Source organism: Trichosurus vulpecula, chromosome 1 (assembly GCF_011100635.1).
Source record: "Trichosurus vulpecula isolate mTriVul1 chromosome 1, mTriVul1.pri, whole genome shotgun sequence".
NCBI classification, from domain to species: Eukaryota; Metazoa; Chordata; class Mammalia; order Diprotodontia; family Phalangeridae; genus Trichosurus; species Trichosurus vulpecula.
The window spans coordinates 372,712,665-372,736,111 of NC_050573.1; the positions used below are offsets into that span (position 1 = coordinate 372,712,665).

At 36.6% G+C, this 23,447-nt stretch overlaps 2 protein-coding genes across 2 annotated transcripts in view; one reads left to right on the forward strand and one right to left on the reverse strand.

The window, feature by feature from the left end:
• The window catches only part of RIT2 (Ras like without CAAX 2), a 545,873-nt gene that overhangs the window by 129,976 nt on the left and 392,450 nt on the right, over window positions 1–23,447 (reverse strand). The gene's annotated exons all lie outside the window — the stretch shown is intronic.
• On the forward strand, window positions 3,267–3,770 carry LOC118852324 (ubiquitin-40S ribosomal protein S27a-like). Its single transcript, XM_036762040.1, has one exon. It carries the CDS (start codon window positions 3,297–3,299, stop codon window positions 3,768–3,770), a length of 474 nt encoding a protein of 157 aa, XP_036617935.1. The 5' UTR covers window positions 3,267–3,296.

Here is a 23,447-nt window from a genome sequence, read left to right on the forward strand (position 1 = left end):
ACAGTAGGTAAGGATTATGGCAGTGGTATGGAAGATAGTTAAAATTGGGAATGGTCCTACAGTATGGTGTCATAGTAAAACTGTTGCTGTAGTAAAATCAAAGAAGGGATGGCCTGTTCCTCAAGGTTGTCAATTCTCCCCTCAACCACTCAATGCATTGGAAATAAAAGTGAGCACCAAAAGAAGGACACCACAGTGATGGGACCATGTGTGTGGTAGGGGCAGTGACATGATGGCCTTTAATACGGGTGGGCCACACGGTGGCTCAGGTTTTAAGAAGACCTTGCTGGAATCCATAGGATCAATGGGCAGTGTGGATTAGAAGCATCCCTCCCTACTCTCGCCCCAATCCAGCCCCATGGGGAAAACTTAATCCTCTTGTGTTGATACTCATTACAATCAAAATCCCATTTACCTCTTACTAGTTAGGGCTCTGCATACTCTACTCTACCACTCCTAAGAATTAGTATAGTACACTATTTTTCAAAAAGCAATCCTCTAATTGGCCTGGTGTGATATAGGTAGCTGCTCAGAGATGTTCACCTGATCAAAAGAATTAGAATATTTAACCTATTATCTCTTGAAATCTGTAAAGTGTAATGAAAATAAAAACAAAAAAATAGCATATTCATTCCCATATTTCTGATTTTCCTAACATTTCCTCATTTTTTCAGTAAGATGATTTCTGGTTTCACTGAATACATGGTCAATATAAAGCATTCTCTAGAGCCTCTGTTCTCATTTCACTCCATTGTAAATAAGGTCAAAGTACCCAAAGATATGGACTTACATGGACTGCATTTCATTCTGGATACAGTATACTCAGATCACTCCTCAATTGGTTCAGTAACTGTCTCTAGGAAATTTCAGGAAATAGATCAAGGCTTATGTAGACATGGATAACAGGGTTATTAGCTCCCATATAAGCAACAGAGGTAAGAATAAATCTCTCATATGAGATCCCTTATTTCCTTTTTATAAAACAGTCACTCTTTAAAAAAAACATTGTGTTCCAAATTCTCTTTCTTTCTTCCATCCCTCCCTCCCCATTGAGAAGGCAAGCAACTTGACAACCATTATACATGTTAATTTATGCAAAATGTATTTTCATATTAGCCATGTTACCCAAAAAAGAAAGAAAAATAAAGTGAGAAATGTGCTTCAATCTGCACTCTGAGTTCATCAGTTCTTTCTCTAGAGGTGGAAAACATTTTTCATCATGAAACCTTTGGAATTGCTCTGGATCATCGAATTCATTAGAATAACTAAGTCCTTCACAGTCAATTGTCATTATAATATGTGCTGTTACTGTGTACAATGTTATCCTCATTCTGTTTACATCAATTTGTATCAGTACATATGCCATCCTAAGTTTTTTTCTGAAATCATGCCTTCTCTATTTCTTATAGCATAATAATATTTCATTGCAATCACATACACATCTAGTTCAGCCATTCTCCAATGAATGAGCATCCTCTCAGTTTCCAATTCTTTGCCACCATGAAAGAGTTGCTATAAATACTTTTGTACATTGATGTCCTTTTCTTTATCCATTGAGCTCTTTGGGATACAGTCCTAGTAGTGGTATTGCTGGGTCAAGGGATATGTACCGTTTTATAGCACTTTGGGCATAGTTTCAAATTGTTCTCCAGAATGGTTAGAACAATTCACAAATTGACCAATAGTGAATTAGTTTCTCTATTTTCTGCAAATCTACAGTATCTGTCTTTTCTTTTTTCTGTCATGTTAGCCAATCTGATAGATATGAGGTTGTACTTCAGAGTTGTTTTAATTGACATTTTTATAATCAATAGTGATTTAGAGAATTTTTTTCATATGATTATAGATAACTTTGATTTCTTCTTCTGAAAACTACCTGTTAATATTTTTCTACCATTTATCAATTGGAAATGAGAAAATCTTATTTCTAATCCACAGAAAATACAAAATAAAAAAAAAAAAAAACAAACATAGAAAACTCACAGTAACCCAAAAGCAATTAATGTGATTCTTCCAATGAGTCCCTTTCTCCAGGGACCTATATCCTTCTAATCTCACAGCACTACCATGTTGTTTAGAAATCTCTGATAAGGGAAATGAACTTGAGGTTAACAAAAGAACAATTCCTTAACATTCTACTGCCTCCTTTCCTCCATGAAACAGGTAAATATCCAACTTTATTGATTAATCAATTAAACCATCAACAAGAATTTATTAAAGACTAATTATCTCCCAGACACTGTATAGATTACTGGGGATACAAAGGAAAAAAAAACAGGCTTTGCCCTCAAGGAGCTTATATTCTAAAATAGATAAATACATACTTAATACGGAGCAAATGGGTGAAAACTTGAGAGAGGAAGGCACTAGTACCTGAGAGGGGGCAGCGCTAGCACTTGAGTTCTTTTTTATTTTTTTGCTTGTTTATTTGGTATTTTGCTTTTCCCCAGTTACATGTAAAAACAATTTTAACATTCTTTTTTATAATTTTGAGTTTCAAATCCTCTCCCTTCCTCCTTCCCCACCCCTGCCTAATTGAGAAGGCAAGTAATTTGATATGGGTTATACATATGTAGGTAACTAATAGCATGTAGGTGACCTTGATAGTAATGAGAGAGATGAGAGGTTGGGTGGGTTAGGGGAAAAATATAAGTAGTCCTGTTTTGGAAATGCTGAATTTAAGGTGCCTACTAGTCATCCATTTTTAAATATCCAATAGACAGTTGATAATCCAGGACTGCAGTTAAAGGGAGATCATCAGTCATGGATCTGGGAATCATATACACAGAGATATGATGAGATTACCAAGTGAAAAAGCATAGAAAGAAGAAAAAAATAGTCACACTACAAAGCTTATGGGATGTCTACAGTTAGTGAGTATGACATTGATGAATATCTAATAAAAATTAGAAGCAAAAATAAGTCAGGCAGGAGGGGACTGAAGAGAAAAGATTCATGAAAACTTAGAGAGGAAAGAGTATATAGAAAAAAGGTGGTAAATAATATTAAATAGTACATAGAAGTCATGAAAGGTAAGAATTGAGAATAAGTCAACAGATTTAGGAATTAGAAGACAATCAATAACTTTGGAGAGAATATTTTCAATTTAATGATGAAGTAAGAAGTGAGCTTGAAGAGAGTTTAGAAGTGAGATAAAGTAAATTGTAGAGGCATTCAATGTAAATAATTGCTTGAATTTTATCTGAGAAAGGAAGGAAAGCTATAGGACAATAATTGGAATAAAAGATTAGCTTGGACCTCTTTCAGATCCACCATCAGCGGGTGGACCCAGTGCCATGATGCAGATTTTCGTGAAGACTTTGACAGGGAAGACCATCACCCTTGAGGTCGAGCCGTCCGATGCTATTGAAAATGTCAAGGCCAAGATACAAGATAAGGAAAGTATTCCCCCTGGTCAACAAAGATTGATTTTTGTGGGCAAGCAACTGGAAGATGGGCATACTTTGTCTGACTATAATATTCAGAAGGAGTCTACCCTTCATCTTGTTCTGAGACTTCATGGGGGTGCCAAGAAGAGAAAGAAGAAGTCTTACACCACTCCCAAAAAGAACAAGCACAAGAGAAAGAAGGTTAAGCTTGCTGTTCTGAAGTACTATAAGGTTGATGAGAACGGCAAGATTAACCGCCTTCGACGAGAGTGCCCTTCTGATGAATGTGGTGCTGGAGTCTTTATGGCTAGCCATTCTGACAGACATTATTGTGGCAAGTGCTGTCTAACCTACTGCCTCAACAAGCCAGAAGACAAGTAAATGTATATGTGTTAATAAAAAAGTCAACTATTGTATGCAACTAAAAAATAAGATACACAGGCAATGGGGCGTAGAAATTTATCTTGCCCTACAAGAAAGGAAGGGAAAAGGGGATGAGAGGGGAGGGGGGTGATAGAGGGGAGGGCTGACTGGGGAACAGGGCATCCAGAATATATGCCATCTTGGAGTGGGGGGGGAGGGCAGAAATGGGGAGAAAATTTGTAATTCAAACTGTTGTGAAAATCAATGCTGAAAACCAAATATGTTAAATAAATAAATTGCATTTAAAAAAAAATAAAAAAAAGAAAAAAGAAAAAAGAAAAAAAAAAGAAAAAAAAAGTCAACTATTAAAAATAAAAGATTAGCTTGGTAAGATTTGGTTGAGAGAGTTTTGTTTGCTTTCTAGGAAGGGAGAGAGTTGGGTATGTTGTTAGGCTGCAGGGAAGTAAATGATAGAGAAAGACTGAAGATTCTGGAAATAAATGTGATGATGGGGCAATCAGCTGTATAGGAGAGTAGGGAATTGATCTAATAAAGGGATTTAGGGTTAGGGTTAGGGGAAGAGAGAGAGAGAGAGAGGGAGAGAGAGAGAGAGAGAGAGAGAGAGAGAGAGAGAGAGAGAGAGAGAGAGAGAGAGAGAGAGAGAGAAAGAGATGGTGGGTTGGCCTAGAGAAGAGACGTGTTGACTCAACATTAGAGATAGTAGTGAAGGATAGTATCAGACAGACATACAATGAAGAGCAGAGAACTCTCAACAAATCATACATCTTTAGTGAAGTTAGATCCTCAGTACAGAGTATAGAAATGAGTGGGAAGAGAATGGAGTGAGAGACTTGAGAAAAGAATAAAATGATCCTATAGTATATTGTATTGTGTATTGGACATGAGAGTCAGAAAGACTGCATTTCAAACCCTACCTCTGACACTTACTAGGTATGTTATCAAGGGTAAGGCAGAAATTAGAAAAGGACCTATTGACTCTTTTTGTAGTGGCAAAGAATTGGAAATTATGATGCTGCCCATTCAAATGGGGAATGTCTGAACAAGTTGTGGTATATGATTGTGATGGAATACTCCTGTGCTATAAGAAATGATGAGCTCAATGATTTTTGAAAAATACGGAAAGACTTGCATGAAATAATGAAGAGCAAAATGAGTAGAACCAAGAAAACATCGTGTACAGTAACAGCAATATTATTTTAAGAACAACTTTGAGTGAATGTTATTTTTTACTATTATAAACACATAAATTAACTATAAATGACATATGAAGAAATACACTATCTGCATCCAGAAAAGAACTGATAAACAGAAGTATGTATAGAATATTTTACACACACACACACACACACCTATTTGTGTGTAATGGTAGTAATTCCTAGAGGGAGGTGTGGGAAGAAAAAAAAAAGAAAAAATACATGATAATTTTTGTATGTTTGAAAGGAATAGCAAGTTATGCATAGTAGATTTACAATTTCATGTGAAATCATCTTTTATTGTACTATGTTATGGAAATGTTTATTTTATTACATAAATTAAAAATAAAATTAAAAAATAGAAATAGAAAAAAAAGAAAAAAAAACAGATGACAATCATGTGGCAGTAGGTGGTGCAGTGGATAGGGCACCTGGCCAAGTGTCAAGAAGACATCATCATCAGTTCAAATATGACCTCAGACACTACTAGTTGTGTGACCCTGGCTGAGTCACTTAACCCTGTTTGCTTCAGTTACCTCATCTGTAAAATGACCTGGAAAAGGAAATGACAAACCCCTCCATTTTCTTTGCCAAGGAAACCCCAGACGGAGTCATGAGGAAATGGATATGACTGAAAACAACTGAACAGCAACAGTACGGTAATCATGACTCTGAGTATTTTCACTATCTATTCTCCATTCATAGAATGCTCTCTTTTCTAATTTCTGCCCTTTGGCTTCTTCCAGTTCCTAGCTAAAAATCTCATCTGCTACAGGAAGCTTTTCCTGAACCCTCGTAATGCTATGGCCTTCTTTTTAAGCATTGTTTAGGGGCTGATTATTTTCAATTTATCCTGTACATAGGTTGTTTGTAAATAGGTATTTGAATGTAGTCTCCTCCATTAGATTGTGAGTTCCCCCAAGTCAGGGGAATTGTCTTTTGCCTCTCATTTTATTCCCACTGTTTAGCACAACTCCTGGCATATAGTAGGTACTTAACAATTATTTATTGGTTGACTGACTGATATCTTGATTAGTTACTGAATATAAACATGTTCAGGTCTCTGACTGATGGCCTGTTCTTATGACTAAGTCCTTTTCCCACTCATCTGTATATTTGTTATTATTCCCTGACTTTACTGGAAGTGATGCTGAGGAATATTCCAAAATTTCAAAAATGTTTATGGATGTATAACCTGTAAATCAGACCCATTAATGGCCAGTCATACTATGTGACTCTTAGCCATGGAATTCCATGGGTCTTCCATATTGCTTCCACGTAAAACACGAGGGACATTCTTCTATATCTATTAACTTTTTGATTACCAGTGTAGCATATGGGCTGTCCATCTGTTAGTCCACACTCTCAGTATGTAACTGACCCAAATCCTTTTCCAGTCAAACAGCTCTTGGATAATACCATTTGCTACACTCCTTTTGATGGAACTTGTCATTGTCACTATTGTAGAGCCTATTCACACCCACCATATGTTGCTCCATTTTCCTTTTGGCTCACCCACAAATTTCATTCTCTGGAGACTCATGTATTTCCAGTTTTGGAGACACATAAAATCATTGGGAGAATATTGTTGTTAAAAATTATGGTTTTGTTTCAGGGGTAAGACTGGGATTGATAAAAGTGCTGCACAAATTTTCACATGTATTTCAGCATTTTCTCTTTCTCCTATTCAATTCTGGTACCAGTTCATCATGCACTGTGGCATCTAAGACAGATGTGCTGATCAACTAGCTTGGTGGATTCCCCAGGCAACTACATATCCAATGCTGGGCGATAAGTATTTTTTTATCCATTTGCTTGAATGTATGCTTAGACTGAACTCTTTCAAATGACTAAATACCTTTTAGGAAGCTCTGTACTATTCTGGAACATTATGCCATCAGTACAATGAGGTCCACAATCAGGATCATCTAGAGGAATTCTCTAAATAAGAAACTCCTTATTTATTTCATCTCTGTGTGAGAACAGTAGCAAACACCTTCGATGAACATATTTTTTTGTTTTACCACTAAATAGAAATTAATATCAGAAGGTTGTAATAAATATACAATAATTGAATAATATTAAATAACCTCTTAAAAAGTACTAGGGCTGGAGCAGCTAATTGGTGCAGCGAGTAGAGCACTGGCCCTGGAGTCAGGAGGACCGAGTTCAAATCCAGCCTCAGACATTTGACACACTTACTAGCTGTGTGATTTTGGGCAATTCACTTAACCCCAATTGCCCTGCCTTCCCCCCCTCCAAAACAAACAAACAAAAAAGTACTAGGGATTAATATTCAAAGGGTAAGTTTCAATAATGGATGCAGTATGATTTAGCACAATCATATAGACTTGAAAAATCATTCTATTCGACTTAAATAGGCTTATCAGTAAGTCATTAAACAGTTATTAAGTGCCTACTATGTGCTAGACACTGTATTAAATACTGAAGATAGAAAGGAAGGCAAAAAACCCCCCACAGTTCCTGCCCTTGAAAAGCTCACAAAATTGTGGAAAGGGAGGAGGGTAAAGTTTATGTTCTAGTGTAAATTTTTGCTGAGTCTAAATCCCTATGCCTCAACAGTAGGCTAATGAGATAAGAGGTTCTTCACCAGGGGTGTGAACTACTTCTCCCTTCAGGGTGCTAAGGGTAGGGGTAACTCAGAGATACTGTGTCTGATAACACTGTAACTCCTGAGCCCCTACCTGCTGTGCTTCCTGAAATCAACCAATCAGATGAGACCAATAATATTTTATAAAAGTTATTTAATGAAAAAGTGTAGTAAGAATAGTAGCCCTAACGCAACTCTTCCCTTTCCTCCAATGCCATGATGCATCTTCCCCTTTCACAAATAGAGTAAATAGGCTCAAACTTAAATGGCAAAGGTAGTTGTGTAGAGAAAACATATGGTGAAGCAGTACCTCCTAACTCCTGGTCATAGAAGTCCTTTTCTTCATTTGTGGAATCCTCATGAGGTTTCCCCTTCAGTGTAACTCTGAGGATGAGTAGACTCCATAGCTAGCATTTTTCTCCATCATGATGCTGGAAACTAAACTTTCTTTGGGAGAGTGAAGTTACAACAAAAAGGATAGTTAGGTGGATAAAGGGAGCTAAAAGGCGGTCTCCAGGGATCATAGAGAGCTTAGTATCTGTGTTAGATGAACCACAAATCCATTGGTTCAAGTTGGGTCAGGAAGTCATACATGGCTACTTCCTGTTGAATAAAATAACAATTGATATTTATACAGCTCTATTTGGGTCAAGACCAATGATTTCTCTGATGTAAGGTACTAGAGTGAGGTAATTTTTGTTAACAGTGCATATTGGGACCGGTTCTGCAACTTATATGAAGAGTTGCTGGAATTCTGATACATTTCCAGGGTCACAGAGACAATATGTATCAGAAACAAGACTTAGGTCTTCTTGACTCTGAGGCTATTTCTCCTGCTGACCTGCCAAACTGCCAAGTTGCTCTCTATCCTTTTTCTCTTTGGGATTGGATGATGTATCAGTAAGGCAAGATTCACAATAGCCATAGTGACCATGAATATGCCTGTATAGTTTTGTATCACAGAATATAAGAGACTCTCCATATCGAAGGCAGAAGAAGTAAAACATTTATTCAGACACCAAAAGATCTAATCCGAAAATCTGAAAACCAATGATTGCAATTCAACATAGCAGCAATTGTGTCCTGAAACCAGTAAGTCATTTCATTATAACTGCAAGGAAATTAAAACACAATATCACAGCAGGGAGCCAAGCCATCCCATAACCTTTCCCTCTGCTGGGGCCTTCCCATAAACACTCATTCAGAAATCCTAACTGTCTGCTTGCCTGTATCTTCTCTTCCCAAAATTCTGAAAGCCCTTGCAGTTCTCTTTCTCCTACAGTTCTCTCTCTCTCTCTCCTCTCAGCTTAATGACTACCTTCAGGGCATATATACCCTGTTTAGAATGGGGGTGGGGCTTCACACCTAATTAGCAAAAGGATGTGGCCTTTCCTACAAACAAGCCTTCCCTAATCAAGCTTCCCTTAACTAGCTCCACCTGAGGCCTATTAAATGGGCAGGGAAGATCTTTAATCACATTAACACCACAGATGGGCAGAAATAACTTTAAGAATAAGAAAATGCTTTACACACTTTATCTCACTTTAGCTTAATAATACATTTGTGAAGTAGCACCACAGATATTTGTCCCAATTTATAGATAAATAACCTAATGTCCATAGAGGTTAAATAAGCCATGCTGATTTAGACAGATACATTTATGATATGTGATTTGAAACCAAGTCTTCCGGACTATAATTGTAGCCCTCTGTGCTGCTTCTCTTTTTATTGTTTCTTTGATTATGAAGATATTGCAACTGTAACTAAATATTAGCTCCAAATTGTCCTAGAACCTCTTGTCTCCAAAATAGCCACCAGATATGTATCAGTTGCTACACTTCACTTATGGATACAAAACTCCATGCTCCCAGTACCAGGTTACATGTATTGGACTCTATTCCATCTTTTCCAAATGCATATCGAGATATATATATATATATATATGTATATATATATATATATATATATATATATATATATATGTATATATATATATATATATATATTACAAGAATAAATCTGAATTTATTAGAAAGAAGCAAGAATAAATAATTGATATCAGTGGATTGCAAGTCTGGCGGCAAAATGATTTGATTGGGGACTGGTTCCTTAGATGAGAAAAGACCGATAAGAAAATATCATAATGAATTGATCTGAGGGACTCAAAACTCCTTTGGCGAATCAAATAATGTGACTGCTTAAGGAAACAGAGACGTACAACATGAAGGTTACACTGTTAAACAAAATCAATCAGTCCTTTCAATAACTTCCTGAACCAGAATGTACTGAGAAAACTTTAATTCATTTATTTATTTGCCACTCACTCAGGCTTCCTTGCCTAGTTATCCAGACTGTCTTTAGAAAAAACCATACAAAAAAAAAAAAAGAAAAACTGTGTGGCAATTGGTGCAAAGACACAGAACACAGGGAGCCTGAGCCATTAATAGGATTTTCAATTTTATTTTCAATTTTGTCTTTTTCCACATTATGCCCCTAAATAATTAAAAAAAAGTTCTGTAAATTACAAATCTCTATGGGACCCCTGTACACAATAATCATTTAATTATTCAAACCTTTTTACTGTTATTATCATTAATACAATAATTGGAATTTCTTTTGCACTCTGATTATTTTTTGAAAGAACAGGAAGACTATCTCTTTCAGAGTTCTGGACCTCATTCTCAATGTGATTGAAGCAAAAAAAGAAAGTAAAATGCTTTTCTTTTTTTCAGTAAAGAAGGTCCCATAGGAGATAAGGGGATAGGGGCTTTATTATTTCTCTCTTGCATTTTCATTCTCTTGGGCAATGGTTTGTTTTAGAAACTCTTCCAATGTTATTACATACAGCATTCAAACCTAATTCCTAAAAATTCAGTTCCACTAAATATACCTACATTGTATAATTCTTTGAGAGTTTTACTCTACCTCACACTGCAGCAAGAAAATGACTCTAGATTTTGGAAGACCATGCCAACAGAAGACAAACTTTGGTCTGTTCTACAAGGCTTAAAATCTTTGAACATGTATCTGATGAATGATTGTGTCTGTTGTCCAAGAATAATCCGAGGTAAATGTAGAGAGGATCATCAGATTATTGGTTCACTAACAAGTGGTAAATTGATGGGCCAATGGCAACTCATGTAATAGTCTTAAATACAAAGTAGCCTTAAATATAATCTCATGTGTTGTTCCTTTTGCTTCTCCAGTGATAATAGCAAAGTATCACATTGTGGATAGAGAATACTATGAATCAGATAGTTCTTAGAACATCTACAAAAAACAAGCTTAATTGTTGAGTTTCTTTATGTTTAATGCTTGTCTAACAGCTGAAGAATTGACATAGTCCTTTCACATATACCTAGTCATCTCACCTTTCATTGCTCACAATTAGCACAAAAAACAGCTGAAAGAGCAAAATGTAAAACCTATGGACCAGTATCTTTTAGATAAAATGAAGTAGAGAAATTCTCTGAAGAACTTAATAAGATTTTTGGAACTAAGTCAGTCTTGATAATCAATAACTTTAATAGAAAGTTAAGTGAAGGGAAGGATAGTGAAAAATTTTAAAAAGCCAGAAAAGTATGTTTGAGGATCCAAAAATAACAACACCCAATTATTTGTAGTCTACATAAAGGTCTCCCACTTACATATCAGAAAACTGAGACTTCTGGGTTATAGGTACAACAAAATAGAGGATAAAACATTTTCTCTGAAACCTTTTAGAAACAGAAATTATGTGCTAATGATAAAGTAACTCGAGCTGTCTCCACATTCTGGAACAATAGCCACCCCAAAGAAGGGTTAAAAAATGAATTAATGCCTATCTTTAGCTCACTCAGCACTCTCAGCTCAATTATCCACCATATTACGGAAAGGAGGCTTTACTAACCTTCCCCACTCACAAGTTTACAATAAGATAACACTTCACAATCTGGTAGACCCTCCCTCTTTCCAATGACATAGAGGTCCAAGCTTTAAAAAGCAGAAATTTGCTGAGGCCTTAGTAGTCAGCATTGCTCCAGCATTTTTTGGTGGCAAAAGATCTCCTGCATTAGACAAGTGGAACAGAGAGGAAAGGGACTGATGAGTTGAGAATTAAAATAGAATTCAACCCCACACTCTGATACACTGCCCCTCTCCCCTTTCTAAGAGATATTTGAAATCTAAACTCCAAATGACAGAAACCAACTCAGACTTCAATAGAACTAGGATGGCAGTATCCTCAACTGTTGGGCAAGAGAACTTAGGAGTAGAGGGAACTGGACAGGATGCCAGGTGTAGCATGTGTAGCATGCCACCAACCTTGAGAGAAATAGCCCAGCATCAATCTAAGGCCGGTTCTGTACCCCAAAATTTCAGTATGGGAAGAAAGCTAGGCTGGTGAACCATGCATTGCCCCGGTGGGATGAGGATGGAATGCTTTGAGATCCAGCCTCACGGGAAACAATCATCAGAGGGGAGGGAATTTGGGAGCTAGAAATAAGGGAAAATAAGAGGGAGAAAAAAGACTGAGATTACCTAAGATCTCAGAAGGAAGAAAACTCCAAGAACTTGAGCTTAAGCAGATAAATCAACAGAGAAAGCACCAACAGCAGAATGAAATATGGCTTCCAGATCTAGCAAACAAGTACAGGCATCTATGAATACATACTGCAAAACAAAGGAAAAATACTAGAAGAGAGAGAGAGAGGACCATGTGGAATTGGAATAGAACAGGGAACTACAACATCCTGTTTTTGTGTGGTATAAAAAAAGAAATAAGATTTCTGAGAGTAGAATTTTATGGCCTCTATAGCAGACATAAGTGGCTGAATAGAAAAATTTGAATCCATGATGGCAAGTGTCATCAAACAAACAAAAGAGAGGACAACTAATTAGAAATACAAACACATAAAAGGGAAAGACAATCTAGAAGAAAAGTATGAAAAAAAGCATTATCCCTTAAATAAAATATTTTTTACTTTGCAAGTAAAACATTGATCCCAAAGACAAGCTAAGGATTATAAGATCTCCCAAAAGAATATGACAAGACCAAAAAAAAACCCAAACAAAAACCAAAAAAACCTGAACACTACAATGAAAGAAATAAAGAAAACTGTCCAGAATTCTGAACACAGATGTCAAAATGCCAATTGAAAGAATCTTCAGATTGCATTCAGAAACAGATATACACTTACGAACTCTAAGACACATAGTAGTTAAATTTAATAATTTGATTCAGAAGTAACATACTCTTCAAGTGACCATTGGAATGATTTTCAAATACAGAAGAAAGAAAATCAAATTACATAAGATGATTCTGTACCATCAGAAATCATGGAGGGAATGTGATAATGGGTTCTGAAGAGGAATGGAGCTCAAGATGAACTACCCTGAAAATATGAACTTAAAAAATATATGAAAAAGATGAACATTCTAAAACAAAGAAGGATTTGAGAAGTTCTTAGATAAAATAAGAAACAGACCTGAAGAGAATATTTGCTTCTTACACAACCTATACCATAGGAATGCAGTGGGGGGTGAAAGAACGGAACTGCAACAAAGTGACAGAAAAGAGACCACTAAGAGCATTCTTTCTAAATGTACACAAGGAGACAGAGATAAAGGTGAAAGGGAGGGAGGGTCTTGTAATGGGCCAGTGTCTTCTGTCACATGTGAAAATTGACATATTTTCTGGAAATGAGGAACAATGGAAAAAGGAAATCAAACTCTACAGGACAGTGGCAGAAACTACCCAGAATGGAGATCCCAGAATGTATACCAAGAAACTACGTTAGTGAGTAAATGTTTGATTCCTTTGATGAGCATAGAGAAGCATTAGTCAATTAGAGCCAAATATTCATTTCCCAAATATTTTTGAAGATGTGCCTCTATACATAAGCTGCAAATTCACTCCTGGTTTGGTGATCAAGGAGAGGACCTGATGGCATATTTTAGGAGTCATTCATTCATTATGTTTCATAGCTAAATTTGGAAAAGCAGAATTGAAGCTTTCTCTCTCTCTTCCCCTAAGACCATGAGCTTATATTTTACATTTTTAATTTTAAGTTATTGTGTGTGGGTTCCTGAGGGGACTAGAGGAGAATGTCCCCACCCTAGTCAGACTAGAAGGCAGACAGAGTGATCTGTGAGTTTTTCCTCTAAACCACTTTCCTGAATGGAAGGGCATGAGTGATGATGACACTGATACCTGGGCCCTACAGCATCACCTGGGAGTTACATTTAAAATATGAAGAGAGGAGAAGAACTAAATGGCCTCCAAGTTCTATTCTATATTTAATTCTATCATCTCTGTCAGGTCCCTCCAAAAAAGTGTAAAAAAAATGGCTCTGAAAAAAATCTAGAATGGCAGAACCCATAAAATAGCAGAAGGAAGCAGGGATCTAGCCCAGGACAGCCTGGATGGTGGCTGGATGAGGTCTATCGGGCACAGAGCAGAGGGGAGTGGAGTTCAGCATGGGTGTCGGCAGGACCAACCAGACCAGCAGCAGGCTGGAACAGGCCCTAACATCCTGAATCAGTGAGCTGTGGCAGTTACCAGACTTCTTAACCCACAAATACCAAAGACAACAGAGAAGGTTAGTGGGAAAGGCTGCTGGGGACAGAGTTCACAGTTTGGCCACTGCCCCGTGGCAGCGGGGGAGGTGCAGCTACAGAACTACAGCTGCAGTTACTTCCGGCCCCAGGCCCACATGGTGGGAGGAATTAAGTGGCAGATCAGAGCAGGAGTGCACAGCCAGCTTAAGATTTGAGTCAGGTCTGGGTTGGTGGTTCTTGAGGAAAGAGGAGTGCTGGTGTGGCAGAGCTGGCTGTATAGAAATAGCTCTGAAATCAACAACACATCCCCTCAAGCTTGGAACAAAATACTCTTTGCTCTACAAGCAGTCATACCCCCACGAAAAACTCAGGGGTCAAGTAAGTTGGCCAGGAACATGGCCAGGCAGCAAAAAACGCACTCAGATTCAGTCTCAGACTTTGGAATCTTTCTTTGGTGACAAAGAAGATGAAAAATACAGCCTCAAGAAGTCAACAAAGTCAAAGAGCCTACAACAAAAGCCTCCAAAAAAACATGAACTGGTCTCAGGCCTTGGAAGAGCTCAAAAAGGATTTGGAAAAGCAAGTTAGAGAAGTAGAGGAGCAATTGGGAAGAGAAATGAGAAGGATGCAAGAAAACCATGAAAAACAAGTCAATGACTTACTAAAGGAGACCCCAAAAATACTGAAAAAAATATTGAAGACAACAACACCTTAAAAAATAGACTAACTCAAATGGCAAAAGAGCTCCAAAAAGCCAATGAGGAGAAGAATTCCTTGAAAGGCAGAATCAGCCAAATGGAAAAGGAGGTCCAAAAGACCACTGAAGAAAATACTACCTTAAAAATGAGATTGGAACAAGTGGAAGCTAGTGGCTTTATGAGAAATTAAGATATTATAAAACAGAACCAAAGAATGAAAAAGTGGAAGACTATGTGAAATATCTCATTGGAAAAACTACCGACCTAGAAAATAGATCCATGAGAGATAATTTAAAAATTACTGGACTACCTGAAAGCCATGATCAAAAAAGGAGCCTAGATATCATCTTTCAAGAAATTATCAAGGAGAACTGCCCTAATATTCTAGAGCTAGAGGGTAAAATAGAAATTGAAAGAATGCACCAATCGCCTCCTCAAATAGATCCCCAAAAGAAAACTCCTAAGAAGATTGTCGCCAAATTCCAGAGCTCCCAGGTCAAGGAGAAAATACTGCAAGCAGCCAGAAAGAAACAATTTGAGTATTGTGGAACAACAATTAGGATAACACAGGATCTGGCAGCTTCCACATTAAGGGACCAAAGGGCGTGGAATACAATATTTCGGAGGTCAATGGAGCTAGGATTAAAACCAAGAATCACCTACCCAGCAAAACTGAGTATTATGCTCCAAGGCAAAATATGGATTTTCAATGAAATAGAGGATTTTCAAGCTTTCTCACTGAAAAGACCAGAGCTGAATAGAAAATCAAACACAAGATTCAAGAGAAGCATGAAAAGGTAAACAAGAAAAAGAAATCATAAGGGACTTACTAAAGTTGAACTGTTTTGTTTACATTCCTACATGGAAAGATGATCTGTATGATTCATGAGACCTCAATATCACAGTAGCTAAAAGGAATATGCATATATATATATATATATATATATATATATATATATATGTATGTATGTATACATATATACATATGTTCGTCTATATATGTATATATGTAGGTGTGTATGTATATGTGTGTATGTATGTATACACACACACAGAGAGGGCACAGGGTGAGTTGAATATGAAGGGATGATATCTAAAAAAAATCAAATTAAGGGATAAGAGAGGAATATATTGAGAGAGGGAGAAATGGAGAGATAGAATGGGGTAAATTATCTCACATAAAGGTGGCAAGAAAAAGTGGTTCTCTAGGAAGGGAACAGGGAGCAGGTCAGGAGGAATGAGTAAATCTTGCTCTCATCAGATTTGACCTGAGGAGGGAATACCACACACACTCAATTGGGTATCTTACCCCATAGGAAAGAAGGAGAAAGAAGCTAAAAAGGGGGGGGGGGCAATAGAAGGGAGGGCAGATGGGGGTAGGAGGTAATCAAAAACATACACTTTCAAAAAGGGACAGGGCCAAGGGAGAAAATTCAATAAAGGAGAATAGGTTAGGAAGGAGCAAAACAGTTAATCTTTCACAACATGAGTATTGTGGAAGGGTTTTACATAATGATACGCATGTGGCCTATGCTGAATTGCTTGCCTTCTTAGGGAGGGTGGGCGGGGAGGGAACAGGGGAGAGAATTTGGAACTCAAAGTTTTAAAAACAGATGTTCAAAAACAACAACAAAGAAAAAGGTCTTTGCATGAAACTAGGAAATAAGATACACAGGAAATGGGGCATAGAAATTTATCTTGCCATACAAGAGAAGAAGGGAAAGGGGGATGGGAGGGGAGTGGGTGACAGACGGGAGGGCTGACTGGGGAATGGCACAACCAGAATATATGCCATCTTGGAGTGGGCGGGAGGGTAGAAATGGGGAGAAAATTTGTAATTCAAACTCTTGTGAAAATCAATGCTGAAAACTAAATATATTAAATAAATTAAATAAAAAAATAAAAAAATTCGATCATCTCTAAGGGGATTTTTTTTTTCTTATAATATATTATATTTCTTACTTATATTCTCTTTTTCTATTATTCATTGCTGTTAAACTACTCACAATGCCCCCCCCCCCCTTTTAACCTGTCTTCCCAGAGTTCTATGTCTTTTGTTCAAACTATCGCCCACATTTAAATGAAAACTCCTTTCCAACTGTCTTTTACTGAAATCATTCTTTCCTTTCCATAACAAACTTTAGTTCCCTGTCCTTCATGAAGCCTTCCTTTATACCTCCCTACTAAATATCTCCCTAGCTAAATTCTCCTCCTCAAAAGTCTCACAGAACATTGCCTGACTCCATAAGTATCACTTTCTTCATGTATTGTAGTTCTTGTATATATGCCTAATGTCTTCCCACTGACACTTAAAATGTGAACTCACCCAGCCAGGGACTGTGCATGATTTCATCTTTGTATTCCAAGTTAAAGCTGTGCCTTGTAGAGAGTAGGTGCTTACTATTTAATCAGTCTCATAGGATGATATGTTTACGGCTGGAAAACAGTTTGGAGATTGTCTTGTTAAAACTCCTAATTTTACAGATGAGGAACTGAAGTTCAGAAGGTTCATGTGTCTTTCTAATACAGTTAGTACTAAGGGTCTAGACTAACTTGGATCTTCTAGGTCCAAGTCCAATGTCAGTGCCCTTTATTTTATCCAATTCTGTGACTTCATCTCACCATGTAGAGTAATGAAATAAAATAAATAGTTGTTTGTAGAACTGTCCACATTACCTATCCATGTTATAAGTACCTTGAAAATAGGTCTGTATCATATCTTTTTAGGTATTTTTAGATATAGTAGTCAACTAAGAGATATTTATTGAACCAAAATGAATTTTAATGTTTACCCATTATCCCTTTGGTCTTCTAGCTCTTACTATCCTATTCCCTCGACTAGATCCTTGTCATATCTCCCCATTTCTGCATTTTTCTCATTGCCAAATTGGTACCTCACAAGGTTCTTTAGTTCTCTTGTGGTGTTCATGCCCCTCAGCCTCCCCCCCACCCATGATAAAGGGCATGCAGCTCAATGTTTGACAACTGGATCTCCTAAAAAAATTAAAAAGACATACAATATAGTTTTACATTTAATCTGATTTGTTATGATTTAATCCATCATTTTTCTTAAGTCAAGAAAATTAGCAAAAGAATACATCTAGACCAGATTTGTAGCCATTGTGCATTTCTGATGTGTAAACTAATAATCAAAATGTAATAATTAGCTCTTGAGAATCAACATGATCTGGCTTCAGCATATCACTGCCCCTAACTCTCCATGAAACTTAAATCTTATTAGTTTTTTTTTTTTCCCACCCATTGGGAGCAAGTTCTCTGTGACAATGAAGTTGGGAGCTGAACTTGCTTCCCCAGGGCCAGGTATCTCCTCCCATGTATATAATTTAATAGAGCTTTTTAGGGAGTAATAGCTTTACTTTGTAGCCTAGCTATTATTACTTCAGCTCTGTTTAATAGTGATTTGTCCCAGAACTTTAAAATGTTGTTCCCTGACCCCTCCCTACTTTCTCTATTCTTTGAAACATCTTGGGAAACTATTCAATATTCTAGTAGTTCTTGCCCTGGGGATATGTTTTCTGATATCCATCTCAAATTTTGCTTGCCTTTATTTCATTTATGTACCTCGTTATATGTCCCCTGGTGTGCTATTACACATTTCATCTTTCTGCTTTAGTCTTAACATCTTCTTTTGAGTAAATACAGAATCTCTATTTATTTTATTTCTTGTCCCAATTCAACTGAGTCATCACTTACAAACCTGAAACATCCTTTAATCCTTTCTTATCAGACTGTTCTCTGCTTTAATCGGGAAGGTTGTTTCTTGTTTTTGCAATCTCCTGCTGATTTACTTTTGCTGGTGTGTGTGTGTGTGTGTGTGTGTGTGTGTGTGTGTGTGTGTGTGTTTCATTATTGCCAGTTTTGCTAAGGTTTCATCACTTTACTAAATCATTAATTTAAAAATGTTAACTAAGTATGATATTCTTGGGTATTCAAAGAGTATCATCTTCATTCTGGCTCTGAATTCTTAGACTCTGTGCAACTAAACCTCTTTAAAATAAACTGGTCAATGTCCAATATAACAAATAAGAAATAACTCAAACATGTTCATTCAGTATCTACTGTATACAGGACCCTGTATGAATACAGGGGACCATTAGTCATGGCATCTGTCCTAAAGCAAGTCAGAGTTTTAGGGTGGAGCCACGATGATAGAGTAGCAGAAACAATCACCAGGAGCTGTCCCACACCCCAAAAATCAAACCAAACCACACAAAACAAAATCTCCAAACATTTAGAAAATGTGCTAGCCTGAATCTGGATGGAGAGATCTAACAAAAAGTGTCAGTCATTTTCCCAGCTCAGGTCAGGCAGCATAGGGAGACAGACAGAGAGGTCTCTGAATACTGTGATTGGGATCTGGGCAAGAGAGTGATACACAAGCCATTCCAGCATAGGGAGAAGCTATGTTGAAAAGTAAGTAGTCCCACATTCATATTGAACACATCACAGGGTATGGATATTGGTGTCAACAAGCATATTTTTCTCTTACTGCCCAGTTCTAGTTCACATATCCATGGGAAACTGAGGAGGTGACATATGCCTATGGGTAGCAATCCAGGATGAGGAGAAATTATAGGCTGTGGGCTATGTACAGAGAGAAGAGCAAGCTCAGAAGCGAGTAGCAGGTATGGCTCAGACCTCAGCATCAAATGGATGTCTTCATTTCAGATTCTTCATTGGGATGGGGCCTAAAGGCCACATGTGGCCCTCTAGGTCCTCAAGTGTGGCCCTTTGACTAAAACCAAACTTCACAGAACAGATCGCCTTAATAAAAGCATTTGTTCTGTAAAACTTGGACTCAGTCCAAAGGCTGCACCCAAGGACCTAGAAGGCCATACATGGCCTTGAGGTCGCAGGTTCCTCACTTTTGTTCTAGATCATTCTGAAGCCTGCAGATGAGCAGCCAGAGCAGGAAATACAAGGCTAAAGGGAAACTTGTAGTTCTGTTAGTCTGAACTATCAGAATTTTCCAACTCATAGTGGCTGAGTCCAAAAGTCATCTATTATTGCTTAGACTCAAAACCCAGTCAGGAACTTATAGGACTTAGAATAAGGAGAAATAATTCAAGAATCATTGGACTACCTGAAAGCTATGACCATGACTCATAAATAAACCAAAAAGAGCCTACACATCATGTTTTAAGTAACCTCAGAAGAAAACTAACCAGATCTCTTAGAACTGTAGGGAATTAGTAAAAAAAAAAACTCACTTCATTATCTCCTGGAAAAAAAAAACACCTAAATGGAAATTATCGGGAATATTAGTCTCAAAATTTAGAGATTCCAGACCAGAGAGGGAAAAATACCCCAAGTAGCCAGAAGAAAGAATTCAAGTAATGAGGACCCATAATCAGGATAACATATGACTAAACAGCCACCACCACAGAGGAACAGAGTGCTTTGAATATGATATTGCAGAAGGTAATGGATATAGGTTTACAACTAAGAATAATATACCAAGCAATAATAATGCATGGGAAAATTGATGTTTTTCGAAATAAGGAACTTTTAATCATTTTTGATATGTTTTTAAATTATCAGACTTACATTAAAAATTCAAACATAAGATTTAACAGAAACATAAAAAAGAAAATATGGCTAAACAATCATAAGGGATTAAATAAGGATAAAGAATTTATATTAAAATATGTAGCAATGATACATTTGTCCCATCTGAAATCTAACATTGCCAGGGCTCATAGAGTGAATCTAATTAAAGTGAAGATATGGGACTGGTTCTGTTATTTCCAGATGATATAAAAAAGAATGGAAGGAAAGTGGATTTATGGAAAATTATATTTAATCTCTATATTGTAATCAGGAGTACAAGTAGAAGTTTACACTAAAAAGAATGAGGGGTTGATGGCTGATACTTGAACCTCGATCTCATTTCAACAAGTCAAAATAAGGGAGAAGACACATATACCCACAGAGTAGGCTATGGAAATAAATTTTATTCAACAAAGAAACAGGAGAGGAAGAGAAGGAGAGATTAGAAAGAGGTCAGATTAAGGGAGGGATTAATCCACAATAAACTAGTGTCTAACTAAGGGGATACATGATATTTATAATGCTTTTCTAAGTGGCAAAGATTGAGAATGTGGGGGAGGTACTCATAAATTGGGGCATGAATGAACATGTTTGTTATATAAAGGTGATGGAATATGACTCTGCTATAAGAAATGATAAAGGGAATGGTTTTAGAGAAAACCAGGAAGGTTAATATGAATTAAAACAAAACACAGAAAGCAGAACTAGGAGAATAACTTATACAGTAATAACAATCTTATCACAAAGAAAAATTTGGAAAGCCTTAGTAAGTCTAATCACCTTAATGACCAACCATGATTCCAAGGAACTAGTGATAAAATATGCTGAGGGCCTTGTATAAATAAACTAATTAATGAATGAATAAGTGTGTGTGTGTATTTAATATATACATTTCAGATACATACAATATGTATACAATATATATACGTAGGTATATAATGAATATATATTCATGTATAATATATAATATATACATATTATATATGTTTGTATGCACATAGACACACATGCAGAGTTACATTGCTTCAGTTATGTACTAGCTGTTTGACATTGGGCAAAACATTTAACATTTCTCAACCTCAGTTTCCTCATTCGTAAAATGGAGATAATGGTATCACCTAACTTATAATGTTGTCATGAAGGTTAAATGATACAATGTATATAAAGCACTTTAAAAATCTTAAAGCACTATAAAAATGGTAGATATAATTATTATATATACATATATGTGTATATAACATATTTATTATTATTCCAATCCAATCCTTACTAAATTTAGTAATCATCGAAAACAAACATTTCAATGTCTTGTGAAATGCATAGATGTTTGTATAAGAAACTGTGGACTGCTATACAATTTTAAAGACATATATAAAATATATGTACTTAGATATTATACCCTGTGTAATTAAGCATATATAATATATATGTGTATATATATGTAAGTATATATATACCATACTTAATAAAGCAGCAAAATATTTCCTATTTGTTCCCTATTGCACTTTCCCCCATGCATTTAAAAATATTTTATTGATTTTTTAAAAGTCTATCTATACCCCCAACCCAATCTAGTCTAAATAGAAGTTCTCCCTTGAAATACATAGGTTTAAATTTTTAAAAAAGATCAGTGCATCAACTTTATCTACATATGTATGGCTCATTTTGCACCTCTCCCATAAACTTTTTGCTAAAAATGTTACGTCTCATCATATACTTTCTGAAGTCATGATTGGATGACTCTCCCTAAATAGATGATAAATACATTGCTAGGGTAGATTCTTATCATGAAAATTACAAAAGTGTGAAATGTATTTGGGCACATAGTTCTATAATATGTGGAGACAGCATGTACACATACATATATGTGTATATGCACGTGAATGCATATACATGCATATATACACATAAATACACACACACACAAAATAAATTCAAAAAAGTTCAGGGAGTGAGTTTATTAACAGGTGAGGGGATGAATAAAGGCTTCACATAGAAAACGATGCTCGAGCTGAAACCTACAGGCAAGCAGGAATTTTAAGATGGGGAGGTAAAAAACAAGTGCAACCCAGTCAGGATGTATAGTCAGATTTAAGGTAGGATCATGAGACTTGGAGAATTTTCTGTACAGAATATGAAGCTAAGAGTCCTGGATCTCAAATTGCATGTAAGGAAGCAATATATATGAAGATGGCAAAGATATGAAGGCATTAGGTTAAGAAGAGATTTAACTACCAGTCAGAGGAGTTTATATTTTGTCCTATAAGTAATAAGGACTCACTAGAATTTATTAAGTAGGGGACTAATATGGTCAAACTTGTACTTTAGGAAAGTCACCTTGGTAGCTGTGTGGCAAATGAACTGAAGTAAGTCCTAAGTCTGGGGTAAGAAGACCCAGTAAAAGACTATTGCAGTAATCTATGTGAGAGAAGATCAGGGCCAAGGCTAGGATTTTTGTTATATAAGTGGAAAGCAGGTCATCAATATGATAGATGTGGATATGAAAGCAAGAATATTTAGAAACTGATTGGATTTGTGGGTTAGGTGAGAATGATGAGTCGTTGATGACACTGGGTTGGCAAACTTAGGTAAAGTACGAGGATGGTTGTAATGGAGGTTATAGCAGTTATAATAAACAAGTTCAGGAGGTAGGTTTTTGGGAAAATATCAAAATTTGGTTTTGGATAAGTTAAGTTAGAGATGGTTATACATTTGGAGATGCAGTTCAGGAGAGAAATGGGCTGGATCATGAACCTAGGAATCATACGCATACAAATGGGGACTGAACGAGTAAGATTTGATTGAGAGCAACAAATAAAAACGTAGAGAGAAAAAAGTACAGAAACAAGTACAGAGCCTTAGGATACACTCATAGTATAGACACTGTTTGGCTGATAATGGAGAAGCATAGGGTGAGAGAAAAAATAGACAGTTTGATCTAATTAAGATTTTTATGCATGAGAGATACGAGGAAATGTTTGTAGGTAGCAGTGAAGGAACCTGGGAACACTGGCAGGAGAGTTGAATAATATGGATGACAGAATAGTACAATGTGCTGTAGAAT

Excerpts from the sequence above, each read along its gene's own strand:
- LOC118852324 (XM_036762040.1), top strand. The coding sequence starts at position 3,297 with ATGATGCAGATTTTCGTGAAGACTTTGACAGGGAAGACCATCACCCTT.